The sequence below is a fragment of the Camelus ferus genome, chromosome 3 (genome assembly GCF_009834535.1).
Source record: "Camelus ferus isolate YT-003-E chromosome 3, BCGSAC_Cfer_1.0, whole genome shotgun sequence".
Lineage (NCBI taxonomy): Eukaryota > Metazoa > Chordata > Mammalia > Artiodactyla > Camelidae > Camelus > Camelus ferus.
In genome coordinates, this window is record NC_045698.1 from 36,007,842 (window position 1) to 36,028,319 (window position 20,478).

The following is a 20,478-nucleotide window of genomic DNA, read 5'->3' on the forward strand; positions in this document are numbered from 1 at the left end:
CACCTGCTCTATTAGACAATGCTAAAATCCAGTGGGTATAGAGGTGAACTTCCTCATCTGGCCGGTGAAATATACACACTCAGTAATTACAACATGACAAATGCTACAATAAAAGCATGTATGAAGTGGAGAGCACAGAAAAAGGGGTACCTAAACTACCTGGGAAGCAATTAAGAAAGGTGATTTCCAGGTACTGTCCTGAAAGATAAAAATTTGTCAAGTGTACAAAAGAAAAAGGACATCCCAGTCCCAGGACATAGCATGTACAAAGGTAGATGGAATAACAGCATGGCCAGTGAGAGAATTAGTAGTTTTGTATGAGCTGGAGTGAAGTTGGAAATGTATTAAGATCATAATAAAAAGGGCCTTGGACACCAAGGGAAAGCGTTTCTACTTTATGCTTTAGGTTGGTCCTTCCCAACCTCCAGACCACAGAGCTGTTTCAGTGTTTGTAATGTAGACTGAATACACCTGGAAGGTGTGTGTGTGTGTGTGTGTGTGTGTGTGTGTGTGTGTGTGTGTGTGTGTGTGTGTGTGTGTGTGTGTGTGTGTGTGTGTGTGTGTGTGTGTGTGTGTGTGTGTGTGTGTGTGTGTGTGTGTGTGTGTGTGTGTGTGTGTGTGTGTGTGTGTAAATGTTTGTAGACACTTTAATTATATATTCAAAGCTATGTATAAGTGGTATAGAGTTAACAGTAGCTTTTCATCATTATTTTTATCAATCAATAAACACTAAATATATAATTGCTATTATATGAGGGTCCAGAAGATTTTACTAATATCAAAAGGGGTCCTTAGAGTTAGTCATGAGAAGTCAGTGAAAGATATTTGTTTAAGAAAAAAAACTTTCAATGCTTTTTTTTTCATAAAACATGATACACTTTAAAACTTCAGAAAATACAGATAAACAAAATAAAAAACACTCAATAGTCCTAGTATCCAGAAATACCTAATGTTCATTATTTGTTATATAAACTTCCAGCTATATATGTGTATAATATACATATACACAAATGTTTTAGATTCTATTCATATTTAATTATAATCTCTTTTCACTTACAAACATCTTTTTGACATTTATTACATATATGCATCTGCATCATCATTTTAAATAGCCACATAGTATTCAATTAGATATTCCCTAACTTATCTCCTACTGTTGGATATTTAGGTTGTTTCTAATTTTTCCATTACAAATAGTAAAGAGATGAATATCTCTCTATGTGTATATATATCCACACTTGTCCAATTACTTCATTAGGATCTACCTCTGGAAGGGAGTCAAAGTATGCAAGCATTTTGAGGCTCTGATGCATATTCCAAATTACCTTCAGAAAGTCTGCACCCACTTTTACACCTACCACTTGTGCATTTGAGTGTTCATTCCCACACCTTTGTCAGGGTATAATAATAATTATTATTATTTTAGTATCTGACAAGTAGAAAGCATTTTAAATTACTTTTCTACTACTGAGGTTGAACTTTTTTTTCCCCTGTAACTGCTTCAAGGGATAATTTACACATCATGTAATTCAATCAATGTAAGTGTACAATTCAGTGATTTTAGTAATTATATAGTTGTGCAACTGTTACCATACATAGTTCACTTATAGAACACTTCTATATCACCCTAGAAAATCTTCCCCCATATCCATTTACAGCTAACCCTTGCTCCCTCCTCCAGTCTTAGGCAACTACTATTTTGCTTTCTACTCCTATAAATTTGCCTTTTCTAGATATTTCATATAAATGGAACCATACAATATGTTGCCTTTTGCATTTTAGCTTCTTTCACTTTCATAATGTTTTTGAGGTTTATCCATTAACACAAATCAGTATTTTGACCTTGAACTTTTTTTCTCTTCATGTTTATTTGCAGTTGTTTCTCTGAGAGCTGACTGTTACAAAGTCCCTTGCCCATTTTTCTACTGGGGCATTGAAGGATTTAACAGAGGGACATAATCAGTGTCATATTACATAAAGACAATTCTGGCAGCACTGTGGATGACTCTACACTTGCATTTCCACATCTAGGACAATCAGTACGTTTACTGCATTGAATTAGGCTTTATCCACCTACAATAAAGAACTATAATATGAACTACAAAATATATATATATATATTACCAAGGAGTAATTATTTGAGTCAATTTTAGTTTCCTCTCCTTAAGAAGTGTCGCAAATTTCTAATTTACTCTCTGAAAGATCTTCAAATTAATCCTTCAAAGCTGATTTTACTTTATTGTAGTAGAAATAGGTCCTTTCTGGAACAAGGTGAAGTCTAAATAATTAAGTGTTGCCTTACTCTAATGTTGCACTTGGTAGCTTGTTGTCTGCATCAACAGCTCTTTAAATGTTCCTAATAATATTCATCAAATAGCTATTTGACAATTAAACAGTATCTTCGACTTCTTTTATTATTTCTGTGAAGTTAAAAAAAATCCCCAAAAAACCACCTTGCAAAACGCCTTCCCAAATAAAAACTCTCTAGTCTAAAAAAGAAAAATGTCCTACTGTGATTCCAAATTAACCATTACTGAATACAAACTCATGCTATTTTTTGCTAAATACAATTAGACTCTTCTAGAAGAGCTCAAATCTGGTAGCAGACGCATTCAAAGCTGGACATATCAGAGTGCTGAAACTTTTTTCATATCTCCTTCAGTCTTTTATATACTGTCTCCATTGTGGTTTGTGGATGATTTACCTTAAAGCTAAAAAAAGCTAAAGCAAGGGCTCCTCATTTATATGGGCTCCTTCCTAATTCTGTAGGTTTTTCCTCAGGAGGGAACTCCAAATCATATACGCTTTAGGCCCCACAAAACCTGGATCTGCCCATGTAACCAATGATCTCTCTCCCCCATTCCATAGGTTCTTTGTAAGTTGGTCCTTTACTTCATGGGTTGAGTGTAGATATATTTCTACACGCCTTCTTTTTCACGATTTATAACAGATATTCTTTTAGAAAGTTTGTCATGTAAGTAATAAATTTAATAACATATATGACTCACCTAGAATCTCATCACTTCAACAGGTCACCCACGTTCATTCTTCGGTGATGCCTTCCAGTTTTTGTCCACATGTCTACACAACTTCATGTGATTATAATTAAAGTTTTATCTTGAAAAACATGCTTCACTTTACAAAGTTTCATTTATTGCACCACTATTCTATATTCATCTCTTCAAAACACATGCATGATTTGGCTACATCAGAGCATTCACAGGAGACAGGGCAGCAGGAAAGGGAGAAAACGACCAGCTCCCAGAGCTCAGGAAGGTGGGCAAAGGACACTGTCAGGGCCACATCCAGCTTGTTCCCCACTGGGTGCTCTGTGCTTAGCACAGGGTCCAGCATCCAGCTAGTACTTAAATATTGACTGAGGGACTAGTTCTGAACTTGACTAACCCAATTTTGATTTTTTTTTTTTTTTTGGTATGGGACTCCAAGTAGAAACAAAAAACTCTTAAAAAATAGCAATTAAATAGCAATTATTGTTTTCCATTAAAGGGGACTCCTGCCCCATTAATTAACTGATTGATTAAACAAGTGTATATTAAGTGCCTGTTATGGCCAAACACAACTGGATTACTTGGGGTTAAGAGAGAGCCAAAGGAGGAAAAATCTATAGTGTGTGCTCTTTCTAATCCCCATTCCAGTCCTGTACTTTATGGCCCAAGATGAGTAAGGAGAATGGAGAAAATTTTAATCTTTTAAAAAGACACAGCCTTATTTTATCTTTGCAGAGGAGTTGAAAAATACAGAAAAATGACATTGGGAAAAAAAAGGAAATTTACTTAAGGCAGAAAATTAGAGCTCTGTATTGCCTTAATGGCTCTGGAAGATTATGATACTAAGCTCTTTGCCAGAAACTGGGCTACACTTTTCTGAAGTGCCACATTCATTCCTAAATGCTTGTAGGAGTAGAAGTCACAACAGTTTATTGTCCAAAAGGGGACAATCATTTTAGGTTTCGGTAAACACAAAGTAGCATATAGCTTTTCCAGGATCAGAACACGAGGGAGGACTCCTTGTGGCTTGCCCTGAGACATGCATCCGTCACTTGAGTGACTTGATGTGATACAGGCAAAGTCCCTTGAGCAGTCTGACCCTGTAAAAGACAGACTCCAGCTTCTTTCTGCTGCGGGGTCAGTGCTACTAGGCAACAGCACTTCCTGGCAGAATTCAATTAAACAAAATCCCAGAGTTGTTTTCCCTAAAAATAATTTTGATTTAATTTCTTCTTCTATATAAAAAGTCAACAAATTACATTTCAGAGAATACTGTTTAGGTTATGAGGTTCCCATCAGGGCTGTTTTGCAATACGTGTTTACATAATCTGAAGCGAAGCCGGCAGTCGACTGTGAAACTGGGGCCAGCCAGGCCGTCTTGTGCGCATTTCGTTTTGGACAACAAGCTCATGTAGAATTCTATTGTTTAGGTGTCAGCTGGATTTGGATTTTGTTTTGGACCTTCAAACTGGGATGAGAAAACAAACCACCACCACCACCGATTCTAAAAAGCAATAGGTCAGTGCTTTGTAGAGAAGACAAGCAGCATCAGTATCTTCTGACTCTGATCAATGAGCTCAAACATTTGACATTTTGAATACTGGCATTTAAATGAGTCAAGGTTTTGGAGAGAAAATGTTACAGAACCTTCCTGTTCGTACTGCCCAACGTGCTTCTCATTATTTCCCCTCTTGGTCAATTGTACTTTATTGTTCAAGAGTCACAGAAGTGAACAATGCAATGTTAAAAATGCAAAGAGAATAAACAGTACACAGAAGCAGTTAAGTATGTCTCATAAAACTTAACATAGAGGGCAATTTGCCAAAATAAAAGCAGTTACACTTTACCAGATCCCACTTGATGATGAATGTATCAAATATCTAAAATTTTGGACAGTTATTAGAAGACTGAAAAAGAATCCTTGCATTTTTACCACTCAGCTTCCTTCCCCTGCCTTCCCTGAGGATCCCAACTGGCAGGGATCTGTTTCTCCTTGTCTAGTAGGCTCCTGGATTATAGTAACTACAGGCATAGTTCCTTTACCAGACTAAAAATTTCTTTAGGATATGAATGTTATCTTATATATATTTGCCTCCTCCAAAGCACTGAACATTGCAGCGTTGGGGCTCAGGGCAGGCTACCCCAAGATATGCCATAGTGGCATATTGATTATTCTGAATTAAAGTTACTGGAGAAATAGCTGGTGGGAAAAAACTGTATAAAAAACACCCTGATTCCCCTCTTTCCCCTAAAAGCAAGAAATATATCTCCCAGGTGAAGGTATCCTCCCAATACCAGGAAGATAGAAAGCATCCTTATCACCAGAGTTAGAGAATCCAAGGCTTAAAAAGCCATATAAACAAACTTTTTAACTTCTTCATTAGTTTGCTACCCAAGCACAAGTTAAATCTTCACAAATGTTTCTTTGTCTAAAAGTGATATATAAACAGCCTGCTTTGGCCACTTCGGGGGTCTCATTTCTATGAGAATTCCATGTGTGTGAATGAAATTTGTTTTTCCTCCTGTTAATCTGTCTTGGGTCAATTTAATTATTAGACCAGCCAAAAGAACTCAAGAGGGATTGGGAGGAAACTTCCTCCTCCCTAACAGTAGTTTATTCAACTATTTATGGAAATGAAAAAGTCAAAATACAGATAAAAAATTATCCTAATGAACTCCAAGTAGAAACAAAAACTCTTCGACCTCTCCATTTAGTAGCTGTATTGTATTTGCAAAATATATTCAATGTAAATAAAATGAAAATTTCCCTTTAATACAGTCCCTTTTTGTGGATAAATTTATTGTTTACTCAAATACATTTTCTGGGTGTGATGATGAAACTGATTTTGGATGATCATTCACAGGTGTTGAATGTCAAAGCATATTTCTTTGCCTTTCTGGCTTAGTGTTATCATACCACATATTCATCCAGAGCCTTTCCAAGGAAGAGCTCTTTAAACAAACCATTTTAAATTTTGTCACATCCTCAGTTGTGCATTAAATAAACTAAATTCAAAGAAACTAAGATTAACCATGTCAGAGCAAAAAGTAAAAGAAATTTAATTAGAAAATTCAAAGAGATGACAGTAGAGAAAGTATAAAGTTAACTGTAATGTGATCGGAATGAATTCTTATCTCATCATTCTAACGTGTGAGCCAGGAAACACACATTCAGAGTTTTCCAACCAAGCAAAATAACAGGCCAAAGGAGTTAGTTCTGTGAGAAGAAACCTAAGAAGGCAAAGTCATCATAAGTCTAACAGAGGATTCTAGAAGTTCTGAATTATCAAGTCTTTTAAAGAAAACAAAAAGCAATTATCCATGTTGCTTTTTAGTTTAATAAATAATACATTCATTGTCATACTCACTTTGATCATTAAACGGGCAAAAATATATGAAATCATTTTTCCATGTGTTAAAATATTCAAGTATATCATTGAAAAAAGGCAATGAAAATTCTGTCTCTGAAGCTTTTAAAGACACGGGAGGCAACTAGGGATAAACAGGGATTAAGCCTATACCATCTCTCAAGGTCTAGCTTTCGATTCCTGTATCTCTAACTGAACAAAACTCTCAAGTCATAAAGATTCAGAGGCCCCCAAGCACAGAGACACACCTTCTCCATGCTTATACTCCTGTTCTGAGAGGTTAACCCAGGAATCTGGACACCAAATGCAGAATTTTATAATTAACCAGCCACTTCTGCTAACAACAACAAAGAACTTCCAAGACTGTCTCTCTCAATAAACATAACTAAGTTCAAGAGGCTATTAGTACATATTAAGATTTGTACAGATGAAATGACATAATGTCCAAGACTGACTTCAAAATATTTCAGTGGAAAAGAAAAAAAGGGGGATAGGTGAGCAATGTGGCAAAGTCTCATAATTACTAAATCTAGGGGATGAATATGGGGGGTTTATTATATTATTTTCTCTATTTTTGTGTACGCTTGAGAATCTTCCTAGTGAGATTTAAAAAAAAAGAGCTTTAGGTAATAGAGTTCATCAAAAATAGGTATGGGTTTATGGACTAGACAGAAAGCTCTGCTAAAAGAAATATCTGCTGGTCCTGAATCTGTGGCACTTTACTAGGTTTGAAAACCATTTCACCTATCTTTCTCAAAGGAAGGAAATAACGCAAATATACACACTATCTTGGGATGTGTATTAACACAAGACACTGTTTAACATTAGCAGAAAATTAGAGAAATCTAACTTTTCCAGCTGAGCATGGAAGCTGTATTACATGGAAGACATGGATTTGGATTTTGGTGTGGCTTTTGGTTTGAAAGAAAAAGAGGAGAGTCTTAATTCCAAAAATTCTGATTCCCTAATCCTCTTCTCAGACTCAAGTAGTTTTTTTAATGGAGATTTAATCCTCTACCCTGCCAGTTATAGCAGTAAGCTAAGAGGGGTGTCCTTCTGGACATCATACTTCAGACAGAGTTAATCCTTTCTTGTGTTAAAGAAATCACTGTCACCCCCCAAAGAAGACACTGTAAAGGAGGCTTCACTCTTTCTGGCCCCTCTCCATTACCTGTAGGGCCTCAAACATCCCTCTCTGCCATGCTTCCTACACTCTTCTCCATTGGCCTGTTATCATATCCTATGCAATCCTCAGGGATCCAAGAAGCAAAAGAGCCCCGTGGGTCTAGGGGGACAATCATAATTGTTCCTATGCAAAATCTGGCTGGGGGAACTGGTACTGGATTAGAAACAAAAGAGGAGCCAGATAGCAACAGACTCTCCTAGTTCCTTTATTTTGTATAAATTTCATGACCATGGGGCCTATACTGACATTGCTTTTTCTTCTCTCTTTTAAAAATAGAGATTAAGGACTCACGTAAGAATTCACTTCACTAACACTGATGTCATGGATACTTCTGTTTTAAAATGAGGTATTTGGTTTACTGTTCCAAACAGTAAAGGTTTGGGCAAGCAGCAGAAATGCTCTAATAAGTAATAAAATGAAAGTGAATCATTGAAACATAGAACACAAATGGGATCTGGCAATACAGTTGCTGTGACACCCTGAGAATCCTTATTGTAGCCAAAATAGACCCACCTACCTCACATCTCTAAAAGCAAAACCCAGCATGATTTTTCCCTAGGGGCACGTATTTCTACTCAGAAAAGACAGTAAAATGAAGAGATCAGTGAATATGAAAAAAGTAAAGAGATTAAGATCACTCTTCCTACCCTTTCCCCACTCTAATAATAATTACCTATTAATGGGCCACTATTTCCCTTGTTTTTAAACTACCTTAGGAAACATTTAGAATTACAGCAACAACAGCATTTACAAGTGAATTTATGTGGAACTGTTGTCAAAGTTCAAAATACCATGAAAGCTCTTGAGACGACAGTTGAGTATTTCACATAAAAAACTGAATAATCAGGTTAGCCAGGCCTAAAATGATGATAAAAACGTGAAAGATTAACTTAGGCCATGTTAGACGCTCTTCTTGGTAGAGGGAAATTATATAGATGAGAGATGGATATATAAATACAAAGGCCAGGCCACAAGCTGCTCCTGAATATCTGCAAAATAAAAGTTTTGAGTTAATATTCATCTTTCATTCTTCTGATTTACAATTGTGGTAAATACAGTACAATTTAAACCTTTCTCAGTCTGATATTGCAACACAATTATTTTTGATTCAGTTGTTGTTGACATAAAGCATTTGAATTTAAAACTTATTTTACTTGCTAAGTTAATATGAAATATTATTTCCTGTTCATCTTTATAGCATCTGCTTGACAAGGAGTTTTTATTCATCTCTCAAATCTCCATAGTTCTCTGTATCTCAGTGATCATGGCTACTTCCTCAGAAACATCTGGAGACAGGCTTCCTACCTTTGATCTTTTATAAACTTAATTATACATCTTGAGTTTCTGAAGGACTGCTAACATCTGCTTAAGACTGAGAACAGATGAGTGCCTCCTTGGCATTCAGCATAATTATCAAGGATAATAAAAATACCTAAACACATAACTGACTGAGGAACCTGCACAAACAGCTTAATAGGAACTTGTAAATCCACTATATTCAATAAGCATCAGGCTGAGAGTCTCCCCTTTTATTTCTTGCTCCTTTCTTAGGTAAGGGTCTTCAGGAAAGTAACTCAGCCCTGCTTTCTACAGGTTAAGGAAGAGAAAGCAGATCATTCTAAATCTCAGTCTTCCATGAGAATCTGAGGTCACAATTTTATCCTCAATCTTCTCAACCTATCACAGTGTATTTAGAGAAAGGATATTAAGGAAAGAGCCATCTGGGATCTAAACTCTTACTTTCTCACTACAATTGACACTGAAATATGTTCTTGAGTAGAAATGGATTAAAAAAGTTAGGATGTAGTCTTGACATATAAGAGAACTCCCAGGTACCCCAAGAAGTTATATATTAAAAATAACTTTATTTCTGGGGCAGGTATAGTTCAGTGATAGAGTGCATGCTTAGCATGGACAAGGTCCTGGGTTCAATCCCTAGGACCTCCACTAAAAAAAAAAGAAAAAAAAAACCAAACAACTTTATTTTGGATAAACAGGAATACAGTAGAAAATTATGAGAAAAAGAATAAGAGAAAGGGAAAGGTGCCTAAGGCTAAGGGTTAACAGGGCTTCTGGAGTCAGGAATAAGCAGAAATGGAAGATAATAAACATCTTAAGTGATACCAGGGAACTATATTTGAGTGTTAGCTGTTTTAAATACAGGAATTTCATATAATTAAATCAAAACAACAACAACAACAACAACAACAACAACAACAACAACAACAACAGGAAAAGCATAAAAATCAAGACCAATACATGAAGCGGCAAAGTTCTCTTACAGGCAGTACCTTATGATTCCTCCTATGTTTGGGTAGAAACAGGACATGATCACTCCAGCCCCCACAATAACTAGATTAAGAATCAGCACGTGGAAAATGCTAAAAGTTGAGAAGAGAGTTTGGAGGAAAGAAAAAGTGTAAAAACAGGCAGATTATAACAATTAATATGAGAATAAAATTCATTATTATCATCTTTAAAATAAGAATGTCTTAAACTTGACAATAAAATTACAGCATAAATAGAAAGCAACGATAGTACTCAACACTGGTGATGGGACAGTGATACTGGCCCTTTTGTGCAATTATATAAATAGGTTAAGTTTTGTAAGAGCAAACTGGTAGTGTGTATCAGGGTTCACATTCTTTGATCCATAATTCTTTTTGGATGGACTATCTTAAGAAAATAATTAGAAGAAAAAGTTATGAACAGATACTTGTGAAAAGACAGAAGCATCCTATATACAGCAGGGTAATAATTTACTTAATGGAATATATGAAAAAATTATTAAAAATAAATAATAACTGTTACCTGGATGGTAAAATCCATCTAGGCAACTTGGGGAAAAGCAAGCCAGATTTTTTACTACATAAGGAAATCTGAAAACATTTGAAAAAATATCAAAAGGAAATATACTGAGAAGGCAGTGATTGTGTTACAGTTTGGGATTTGGAGTAATTTTTCTTCTTTTCTATATTTAACAAATTTTATATGTTTTACAATATTTCTTTGTGAAGTGTTTGTTTTACTTTTACAATTAGAATAATAAATTATGTTAAAGAAAAGGTAAAATGGGCAGGTTTTTATTTTTCCAATTCAATTATTTAAAGCTATTTGGTGTTTACCATGAATAGACTATCTACTAAATACTTGAACTAGATGTTAACAATTCAAAGTTTGGGAATCAATTTTGGACGCAAATAAACTTAATGGAGATGGAATGTGATGCTCAAGAAATAATTCCATTTCCCAAAAAATGATTCTTAAAAGCCAAATCTTTACATCAAAGCAACCTTTTGAGCCCAAGTTATCAGAAGTTAATTAATCCCAGATAAAGATTACAGGAAGAATTAAAAATAAGGAAAATTCTTTACACAAATAAGTGGTTAGTAATATATCTCGATGAATTACAAAGATATTCAGGCTTCCAGATCTTACTATTTATCCAGAAACTCCAACCTTAAAATTGCTTCAGAGCTCTCAGACATTGGCTGGGCCTTTGTTATTTCTGTATTGTAAAAGGAAACAACTTTGTGCATTTTCCAAAGCAGTGGTTCTCAAAGTATAACCACAAAACCTGGGGAAGTTCCCAACACCCTTTCAGGAAGCCCTGAGGTAAGAATTATTTTCTAGTCAGACAAAACATTACTTGCTTTGCAAAAGCAATGGTGGGTAAACCGCTGCCTCTTGGCATGGATAGGGGCAGGTGCACCTATTTGCATTCTCTACTGTATTCTTTACTGTCAAACACTCTTAGAAAAATAAAAAAAGAGTTTTATTAAAAATTGTCCTTGATTAAGGAGTAAATCTCATACTTTGAATATGCATCTTTTTAATATTCTGTATGATCAAACAGGAAGTACACAGTGAAGTATATATGCTGCATACTGAAGTACAGTGGTTGTCTGGAGGAAAAGTACTTGTGCAACTGAGCTGGGGTGCAGCTGGGCTGTTGTTTCCAAAGACTATTTTTACTTGAAAGGCAAACAAACTACGGTTCTTCAGACTTGGGTATTTGACAGACATTTCCTTGCAAATGAATGATATGATCTTATCACTTCAAGGAAAACAACTGGTAGTATGTGTTGCCAATGATAAAATTTGAGCTTTCAAGTAAAATTAGAATTTTGGAGAGCTTGTATTTCCTACCATGAGAGCTGGACAGTTTTCTAATATTTAATGACTTTTATATTGAAATTGGTTGTGATATTAATGAATGTGGGTTTGACTTTATATAATGAAGTGTGTGAACATTGGAAGATATATAGAACTCAGTGAACCAGTATTTTCCAAATGACTAAACCTGATGTTACAAAATCATGCAGAGGTAAAAGAGCCAAAGTGTAAGGCAGGCCGGTGGGTTTTAATGTAACTTAGTTTTGGATTCAACTAACTTTGAACAAACTGTCACTTGTCAAGGTTTGGCATAATATCAAAGAAGAATATCCACAATTATCTGAAAAGGCTATTAATAGTACTCCTTCTTGTTCCAACTATGTGTCTATCGAAGGGTAGATTTTTTTCATATATTTAAATGAAAACAACATATTACAACAGAATGAATGCAGAAGACAGCGGAATCCAATTATCTACTAGTAAATTAGACATTGAAGAGTTTTGAAATGTAAATGTAAAAAAGTTTTTTGGAAACAGTTATTTTTCATAAATGTGTTATTTATGTTAACAAGTAATGGTTTTACTGCTTTTTAAAGAAATTAATAAATATTTCTAGAATTCTCAGTATTCATTCTTCATATGTTAAATATTGATGGATATAACCCACATGAACTAAAGTTCCTGGGGGTCCTCAATAAACTTTAAAAGTATAAAGGGGTCCTGAAACCAAAAAGTATGCTCCAAAGTATGCAGTCTGTATAGTACTTGTAACTGTAGGATAAATGATAATGTTCTTGGTAGTAGGGTAAGAAACGTAATGTGAACACAAAGAGAAATTCCAGACATTTTATAAGAAGAAAAAGCATTCGAATAGCCAACACTATGCAAAAAAGTGGTAGAAAACAGGAATAATGCATTTACCTAGAATTTTTTACATCTCTGCCTTCACTGTATATACTTTATTTTGGTGAATGTAAATACAGCATGGGGTATAAACACAAGAATCTTATTTTTACTGAAATCCAATGTGAGAATTGTAGCTGCTGCTGTTGTCAATGCTAGGGACCTGGTAACTCCTGATTTTTGCTTTTAAAAGTTTTTGTTTTTAAACCTACATATTTACAACCATTTATTTAATAAGGGGAAAGATTCTAAGTTCACTTCAAACAAACTGGTTAAGACCACTTGTTTAGCTGGTTACTGTAAATGTAATTTTTTTCAGATTTTATCCAAAAGTTTTATTTACTTAAAATCATTTATTCCTAATAAAATAAGTGACAAGGACTAGGTACTTTTAACTAGAATGAATCTATAATAAATTCAGTGTAAGAGTAGGAGTTAACCAGGTGTCCACAAGGAAGTTTCAGGGAAACCCTGAAGCCATATATGGAAACTTCTCTTGGATGAAGGTGGCTAGCTTTGAATAGATTTTCAAAAAGACTCACAACTCCTCCATCACCAACCAGAGTTCAAAAATTACAGCAATAGGTATAGAAGAAAATAAGAATTTTAAACTTGTTATGTATCTCACCTTCAATCCTAAACAATTATCTTTTATGTAAAACTGCATGAATGTTAATATACAAATAAATATTAATAACCAATAATTAAAATAGAAGAGCTGCTTCTTATTAGCCAGCACAGGTACTATATATAGTATTAACTTCTTGGTAAAGAGAAGATTAATAGCAACTAAATCATAAGATAAATATAACTGGTATCAGAGCCAACATAACTACACAGGAAGGAATTAACTTTAAATCATTCTGGACAGGGAGTGGCTTCTATTTTTAAAGCTCTTCTGAGAAAAGAGCACCAGCAATCTATCCTTAGTAACCATTTTCATTAGGCAAATTTTTATAGCAAAAGGATCAGTCACATTTTAAACTGACCTGTTTGCCCAGTCATTTGTTGCTTGGCACATCTTGCTGGTCAAGAGAAGAGCCCTTACCTAGGATAAACGTCACCGAAGATATGGCCCAATAGCTGAACACGAGCCAAGTAGCCTAGGAGTGGGTATACAGTCATCATCTGGAACAGCAGGAATATCCTTGCAATGAAGGACAGGATGTCACTGCTAGGGAAGTTGTCTAAAAAGTTCTAATCCAAGAAAGACAATAAAGTGATGTTACAAATCAAATTCAGTATCTACAAATTTATAAAATGGATTTTTTTGCTTATTTTGAACACAGGTGCCACTCAAATTGTGGTCTGTGGACTGTCCACAAACTGTTAAGAATTACTCTTCAATAAGTACAGAAATTGAACGTGTTTGGAAACTTACAGAAATCTGACATTGCTGTATTTTTATTCTATTTTACAAAAGTATCAGTCTGCAATTGATTTGACACTGAAATGACAATAAAGAGAAACTTGTCCTTCACCACCTGCTCTATAAGGTTCAAGAATAAATTTGTTTTAATATATTTAAATAGCTAATTCAATGCTATTTCACCTTCAATAGTTCTCTTGCTTTTCCTCCTCTTAAGAACTGCAGCACTTTCAAAGAAAAGATTACAGAACAAGGTGAGATTATATCTTATCACCTAGTATCATTATTATGTACAGCCTATTAATAAATAGAAAATGATTTATTTCTATTTCCTTTCATGACTCTTTTTTCCATTTTCATTTGGCATCTAAAAAAAAAACAACTATTCAACTCAGATTTTTTTCCTTTCAAATACAAATACCACAGATATTCTTATTCCCAAGGGAGTGGGCTTTCTATGAGATTGTTCACATCAGGGGAATTTTCAGCAAACATTTAGCTGCCAAAGAACTTCTGGAACCAAGGAAATCAAGAGAACATTTCAAGCTATCATAATAGCAGTAACTCAAACCTATTTCTCTTCTAAAGATGAGAATGTTATTAATGCTATTACGCTGAAATAGTCTTTATAACTCATCTGTAATAAATCACATTATAGACTCTACTACACTTTATTAGAGAAATTTCTTCTGACTAGAAAGAAAATCACCTGTGAATGTTATGTTTTGGGAAGAAATTCTTCAGTTACATTAAACTAGAGACTACACTATTCCTAAGTTTATGACAGGGCAAATCAAACAAAATGTTATTTATGGCAATCTTTTAGTAAAAGAATGTTTCTTTTATTCTTCCTGTCTCTCCCTCTGTCTTTTAAACAAATAGTCTTTCTTTGTTTTGCTGCCTGCCACACTGTACCAAAATGAGTGTCAGACTTATTATTAGGGACTGATGAACTAAGACACCAGTTTATTCAGGACACTTCCAGATCCAAATAAGAGAATTGACTATATTCTCTGTGGAGGGTTTATAAATTCAAGACTACAACTAATAAAAGTTCTCCACACATACAAAAATACTATGCATATAATAGGAATCATTTATTTGAGTACCTCAAGGTGCCAGAATGCAGTAGGTTTTCTCAGGAAGTCCATCTAAACATCTATGGAGTATGTATTATACTATTTAATGGAAGAGGAAACTGAAGTGCAGAGGGGAGAAGGAAGGTACCTAAATTCTCACATGTACAGTAAACAGTAGGGATGGTATTCAAATCCAGGCCGGTCTGGTATTATATTTTGCTACTGTATCGTATTTGCTTGCTCTGCAGATATGAAAGTATAAACAATCACAAAGAGAGGGTACTCAGTGCCTTACCTGCTCTATACAATCTTTGGATAATGGTGGCGAAGGAAATGAAGCAAAAACCAAGATTCCAATATAGAGATAAGTTAATGTCACCAGCATATAAGCAATGGACAAGTCCCTCACCTGCAAAAAGATAATAAAATTCCCACAATGTTGAAGAAATTTTTAGTAAGTATGCCTGAATAGGCTAACTAGTAAGACTGACCAAAAAAATAGAAGATATATCTTTTTGACCTTTATGTGTGTATGTGCCTGTGTAATACCTCTGAGGTATCCAGTCTGTTCAGGGAAAGCAGTTAAAACAAAATTCACATACTTTACAACTAGTCTGACCATTTTTTTTTAACACCTTTTGAAATTAAGTCAGAATTTCAATCATGTTCAATCACCGTTTATGTTAACTTCCTAAGTCTACCAACAGGTAGCTTAGTCTATGTACTCCAGGACAGTAAAAAAATAAACAAATACTAAATACTAAAATAATAAAGCTAAGGGACAACAAGAAAGCAAGAATAAGCCAATTTCTGTATGACCTACAGAATTAAAAATTTTCTTTTAGTAAATTAACTTGTTAAATCATCAAAGCATGCCTAGACCAAAAGAGACTGGTATAAATTAAAATATATTTAATTAAGAGGGAAAGTTAGTTAAAGACCAGACAGTAAGCAGGTATTAAAGACAAGCTTAATAAACCTAAATAGTAAACAAAAGGAAATCAAAAGGCAGCTGTTCAAACAGCTGCACAATGTTATGACTGGAACCAGTAAACAAATGCAGAACATTAAATAAAGTGGACTGCTTTCTTCACTGCTGTTCCCATCCTCCCAACCTCCCATCCTCCCATCCCCATGCAAAGGAAAAAGCTCCAAGATATTTAATGCAGCCAGCTGTCAGATCCAAACAGAACAGATCCCGCAACTCATAAATCTGGTCTCCATCACCACTAAAGTTATGGCCAAACAATTCAGCACAACTAAATTATGGGAATAACCCTATTCATTTTTCATTTTAAACACAAATTACTTTGAAAGCTAAGAAAACAGACAAGAAAAAAATTATACACATTTTGCTTTAGTTTGATACCACACACACACACACACACACACACAACAGACATTTGATATTAGGGAACATTTCTGATTTTGGGGAAAACACTTCTTCTTAAACAGGCTAAAGCAATAGTAGAGAGTTATAAACTTTAGTGTTGATAAATTGACTTAAAAAGCAAGTAACAAACTATGAGAAATTCAAAGGTCAGGTCTAAGTTGACAATCAGCTTGAAAACAAACCAGGGATTTCCATCCCTAAATTAGACAGTGGATATGCCTATGAAACTACAGGAACCTGGATTATGGAGATTGCACATTATTTTGGTTAGGCTTCCTGCAAAGATGTGTACCTCAGCAAACTCTGGGGAAAATCTGATGAAGACAAAAAGGCTAAGATGCAGGGCCTTCCCTATAAGAGAGTTTTCCCCTCTTGCTTCCCTGTTCTTATAGCACTGTATACATATCTGAAATATAGCATCTGTTACCCTATATTGTAATTGTCATTAATTTTTATTATAGAAGAATCTATATTCATGGTATGAGGATCTCAACTGGAGAGAAAATGTCCCTCAACACCCAAAACGTAGCCAAAGGTAGTAGTCCTCCTATCATGTTGATATTTTAATTTTTCTATATCTAATTTGGTCCATACTACTAGATTATGAGATCCCTGAGGACAAAGACTGTGTCTTCTCCATCTTTAAATCCTTCATACCCAGGACAATATCTGCCACATAGCAGGAACTTAGTAAATGTAGATAAAAATAACCATGTTGTCTACAAATATTAAGTGCTTCTAGGTACTAGGCTCTGTGCAAAGCACATTACATATATTATCTCACTTAATGTAAGTACAATAATTTTCTTCATTTTATATATGTTAGTTAGTATAGCAAGGTTACAAGACTTGCTCATGGTTACAAAGTGAATAGTTGGGGAAGTTAATATTCAAACCAAAGACTTTCTGGCTCCAAATTGTATGCCCCTAGATACTGCAATGGAGATCTAACCAGTTTCTAATATATATGTGTCATAGTTAATAAACAATAGCAAAGAAAATGAAAGAGAGGTTACAAGTTGTGAGTAACAGAGGATACAATAAAGCATACATATAGATGCAAGAAAAATACTAGAGAAATACTATAATCAGAAAAATTCTGTTTCATAGTAGCCCAAATGTACATTCAAAAGAACTAGGTCAAGAGTTGCATATCTGTTTTCATCAGAAAATAATGAACAGAAATGGTATTTTAATATAAAAGCAGCTGAGGTTTAGTATGGTCCTGGGAAACATGCCACCTATGAATAGCATGCACACATGTGGGTTTTGCTATTCTCTGGCTTGAATAAAAGCCACCACTATTCTAAGCCTAGAGATATAGCCACTTAAAAGCCTATTTAATGGAAACGGGTGGAAAAAAACTCTTTTAGAAAACGAAGCTCAAAGTAAAAAATGTTTAAAAACGGACACAAGTGACCATATGAGCTAGTAATGTGCCAAGTACCCTGTACACTAACGAGGTAACTTACTCTGCCTCACGGACAAGCAATGGCTGGCAGGGCTGGCAGTAGAGAACTAATGACAGGAAGAATGGCAACTCACAATGAGGACTGGGTTTACAGTGGGGCACAAGGTGATGTGGAGCACCTTCTGCTTCTCAAATATGATTTCTACTCTGTTCCACAGACTGCTGATAGTGAAAATACCATCCAGTGGTGCATTTACGAAAAAGATGACAGACCTACCCCAAACATTTACATAAAAACTTCTGCTGATGTATAGTTAAACAAACTACACAGATTCATAAGAAGCAAAAAGTAAATAAATTAATATATAAGGCATCTCAAATCATTTTTAAAGAACTAAGCAGGGTATAAAACTAAATAAAGATAGGCAAATCAAAACAAACAAACAAAAAACACTGTATAGGTTCTGATTCAAACATGACAAGGAAACACCAGGAGGTTAGTCCACATATCCAGGTTGGTTATAAGACTATATATTCTGATGATAAGGAATGAGTTGGATGATCTTCAACTCTACTTTTTTTTTTTTTGGTGAAGATATGCCTTACTGAAAAATAGAAATTATATCTCATTTAGTTATACATATAAAAATTATGTTTAGTGGGAAAAAAATCCATGAAATTAAGTGAAAATTGGAAAACCTGGAAAATTTGATTACCATATCTGTTTAGGATAGGAGCCTCCCTGTCCTTCACAAACATCTTTAGATCCAATTACACTTTTTATAAAAGAGAATGAAGTCCTTTCTATTCTTTCATCTTCTTTTCTATTTTCAAACTTTTTAAAAACTGATCTCTGAATGACTAACACAATATCAACATTAAGAATCAAGAGTTCCAGACAATCTTTACATTTTCTGACTTAAACATCAAAAAAAATTGTATCACAATATTAACAAGAACCTTATGAGTCAAATTAGTTACTGAAACCTGCTTGAAAGTATAATCATTAAACTAATCAAATGACAACGTTTTTCTCAGAATATAGTACCTATTTAGCTTAGTTTATGCAAATATATAAGCCAATTCAGTATAATCAAAAGGAAACTGTAAATATTTACAAGTATTTAAAGTGTTTAGAATTTTGATGACACATGGCGCATCATAAATGTTAGCTTATCGTTAATTATTAATATTTTAAGCAATTAACATGAAGTATAACTGAGTTTCTGAAAGCTGGGCTACACTTCATATACTAGTTTCAATTAAGACAGTAAGAAAACATCATCCATTTAAACTTTTAAGTCTTCTTAAAAAATATTTTCCGCAAGTGACAAAAGCTGAGTCAAATTTTATTAGCTGAATCTCACATACTAATTCTACAAAGTGCTAGTCCTAAAACTGAGTAGAAATGAGAACACATTTTATGGTATTTACATATGAAATACAGATTTCAAGGCCCACTGAATGTTCTAGGAAGAAAGGCAGGACTCTTCCTACGTCCTTGGGGGACCATGAAATTCTCAGCTCTCTATCCAGTCCTGAGCTTCTCACAATGAGGAATGCACACCTCCAGATAAACTGATGTGAATTTCCAGAAAAGCAATTCTACTTAAGAATTTTCAGAAGCAAAGTTAAGAATAGACAGCCCTCTCTTTTCATGAAGTATGAGACTGTGAAAGTGCCTGGACACCTTTTAGAGGAAAATGCCTTCACAGGTACAGCACAGCTGGGGATGACTTGTTCCTGCTCCTGCCGCACCACTGTTTGCTATCTCAGTAATAAGTCAGTCAGGAAGCTGCACTGCAGCCAAAGCTTGCAGGTACTGGGAAGACACCTGTGAAACCTCACTGAATGAGAATTACTAACCAGCCACAACATAAAATCCCTGGAGAAGGGCACACAGGAAAAGAATCTAAAAGTGAAAGGACCAGTTCAGATGCCAACCAAGACTCTGAGAGTCACTACAAGAAAAACTCCTTGAGGTGATGGTTTTCTAAGACTCTAAGATTTTCCAAGTTGGTTCTGGATTGAGGGTCCATAAGCGATTCATTGACTTGCACAGTCCTTCAGATGCTGTTAAGCAGCATTACTTCCATCAGTATTGAGCAGCTGAAGTCACCACTGCAGATGCTTTAATAAATTGATTATCAGTTGTTAAAAAAAAAAAGTGACCGTGCAGTGCAATCATAATAATCGATCGGAAAAGTTAAGATTGTTCCATGATGTTTGACAATTTTTGTCAAAACATTAAAAACCCTCTCACTGTCAGTTACAAATGTATAAGGCAATGAAAAAAATAGTAAAACTAATATTAATTTAGTATACTAATTTAAAACATCAGAAACATTGAGAATTAAAGTGTTTTATTTCTTTGTAAAAATTTATGAAGAGTAGTTTAAACAGTGCTTCCTCCTTCCACATATCTTTAAACTTCCTAAAACTTGTGGTAGGCAGCTTAGTTCAAGTGGCAATGAGTCAGGAAATTTGTGAAGAGAAAGGGATTTAAAAATAAAGGCCATAAAGTATATCTTCAATTTTCCCTCTACATAGTAAAGTTCCAAATGTTTATTTAGGATAAGTAAGATTTTTCTTTCTATTCCTTCAAAAGACTTAAATCTGTTTATGACAAAAGTATAACCACAATA

At 34.7% G+C, this 20,478-nt stretch overlaps 1 protein-coding gene and 1 long non-coding RNA gene across 6 annotated transcripts in view; one reads left to right on the forward strand and one right to left on the reverse strand.

The window, feature by feature from the left end:
- Positions 1 to 475: 475 nt before the first annotated feature.
- Positions 476 to 19,959, forward strand: LOC116661107. Its single transcript, XR_004316851.1, has 3 exons — positions 476 to 486; positions 4,066 to 4,074; positions 19,725 to 19,959. It is a non-coding gene; the product is annotated as an uncharacterized LOC116661107 (long non-coding RNA).
- SLC38A9 (solute carrier family 38 member 9) overlaps positions 4,700 to 20,478 on the reverse strand; it is an 82,846-nt gene continuing 67,067 nt past the window's right edge. For 4 of the 5 annotated variants that reach the window (XM_006187357.3, XM_032472338.1, XM_014561472.2 and 1 more), the window contains 4 exons: positions 15,325 to 15,438; positions 13,630 to 13,778; positions 9,854 to 9,943; positions 4,700 to 8,551 (listed from right to left, as the gene is read on the reverse strand). In XM_006187357.3, the coding sequence (XP_006187419.1) occupies positions 8,386 to 8,551; positions 9,854 to 9,943; positions 13,630 to 13,778; positions 15,325 to 15,438 (519 nt within the window). In that variant the 3' untranslated portion in view covers positions 4,700 to 8,385. Of the gene's footprint in view, positions 8,552 to 9,853; positions 9,944 to 13,570; positions 13,779 to 15,324; positions 15,439 to 20,478 lie in introns of all 5 variants that reach the window. The other variant, XR_004316848.1, reaches the window with a different exon arrangement.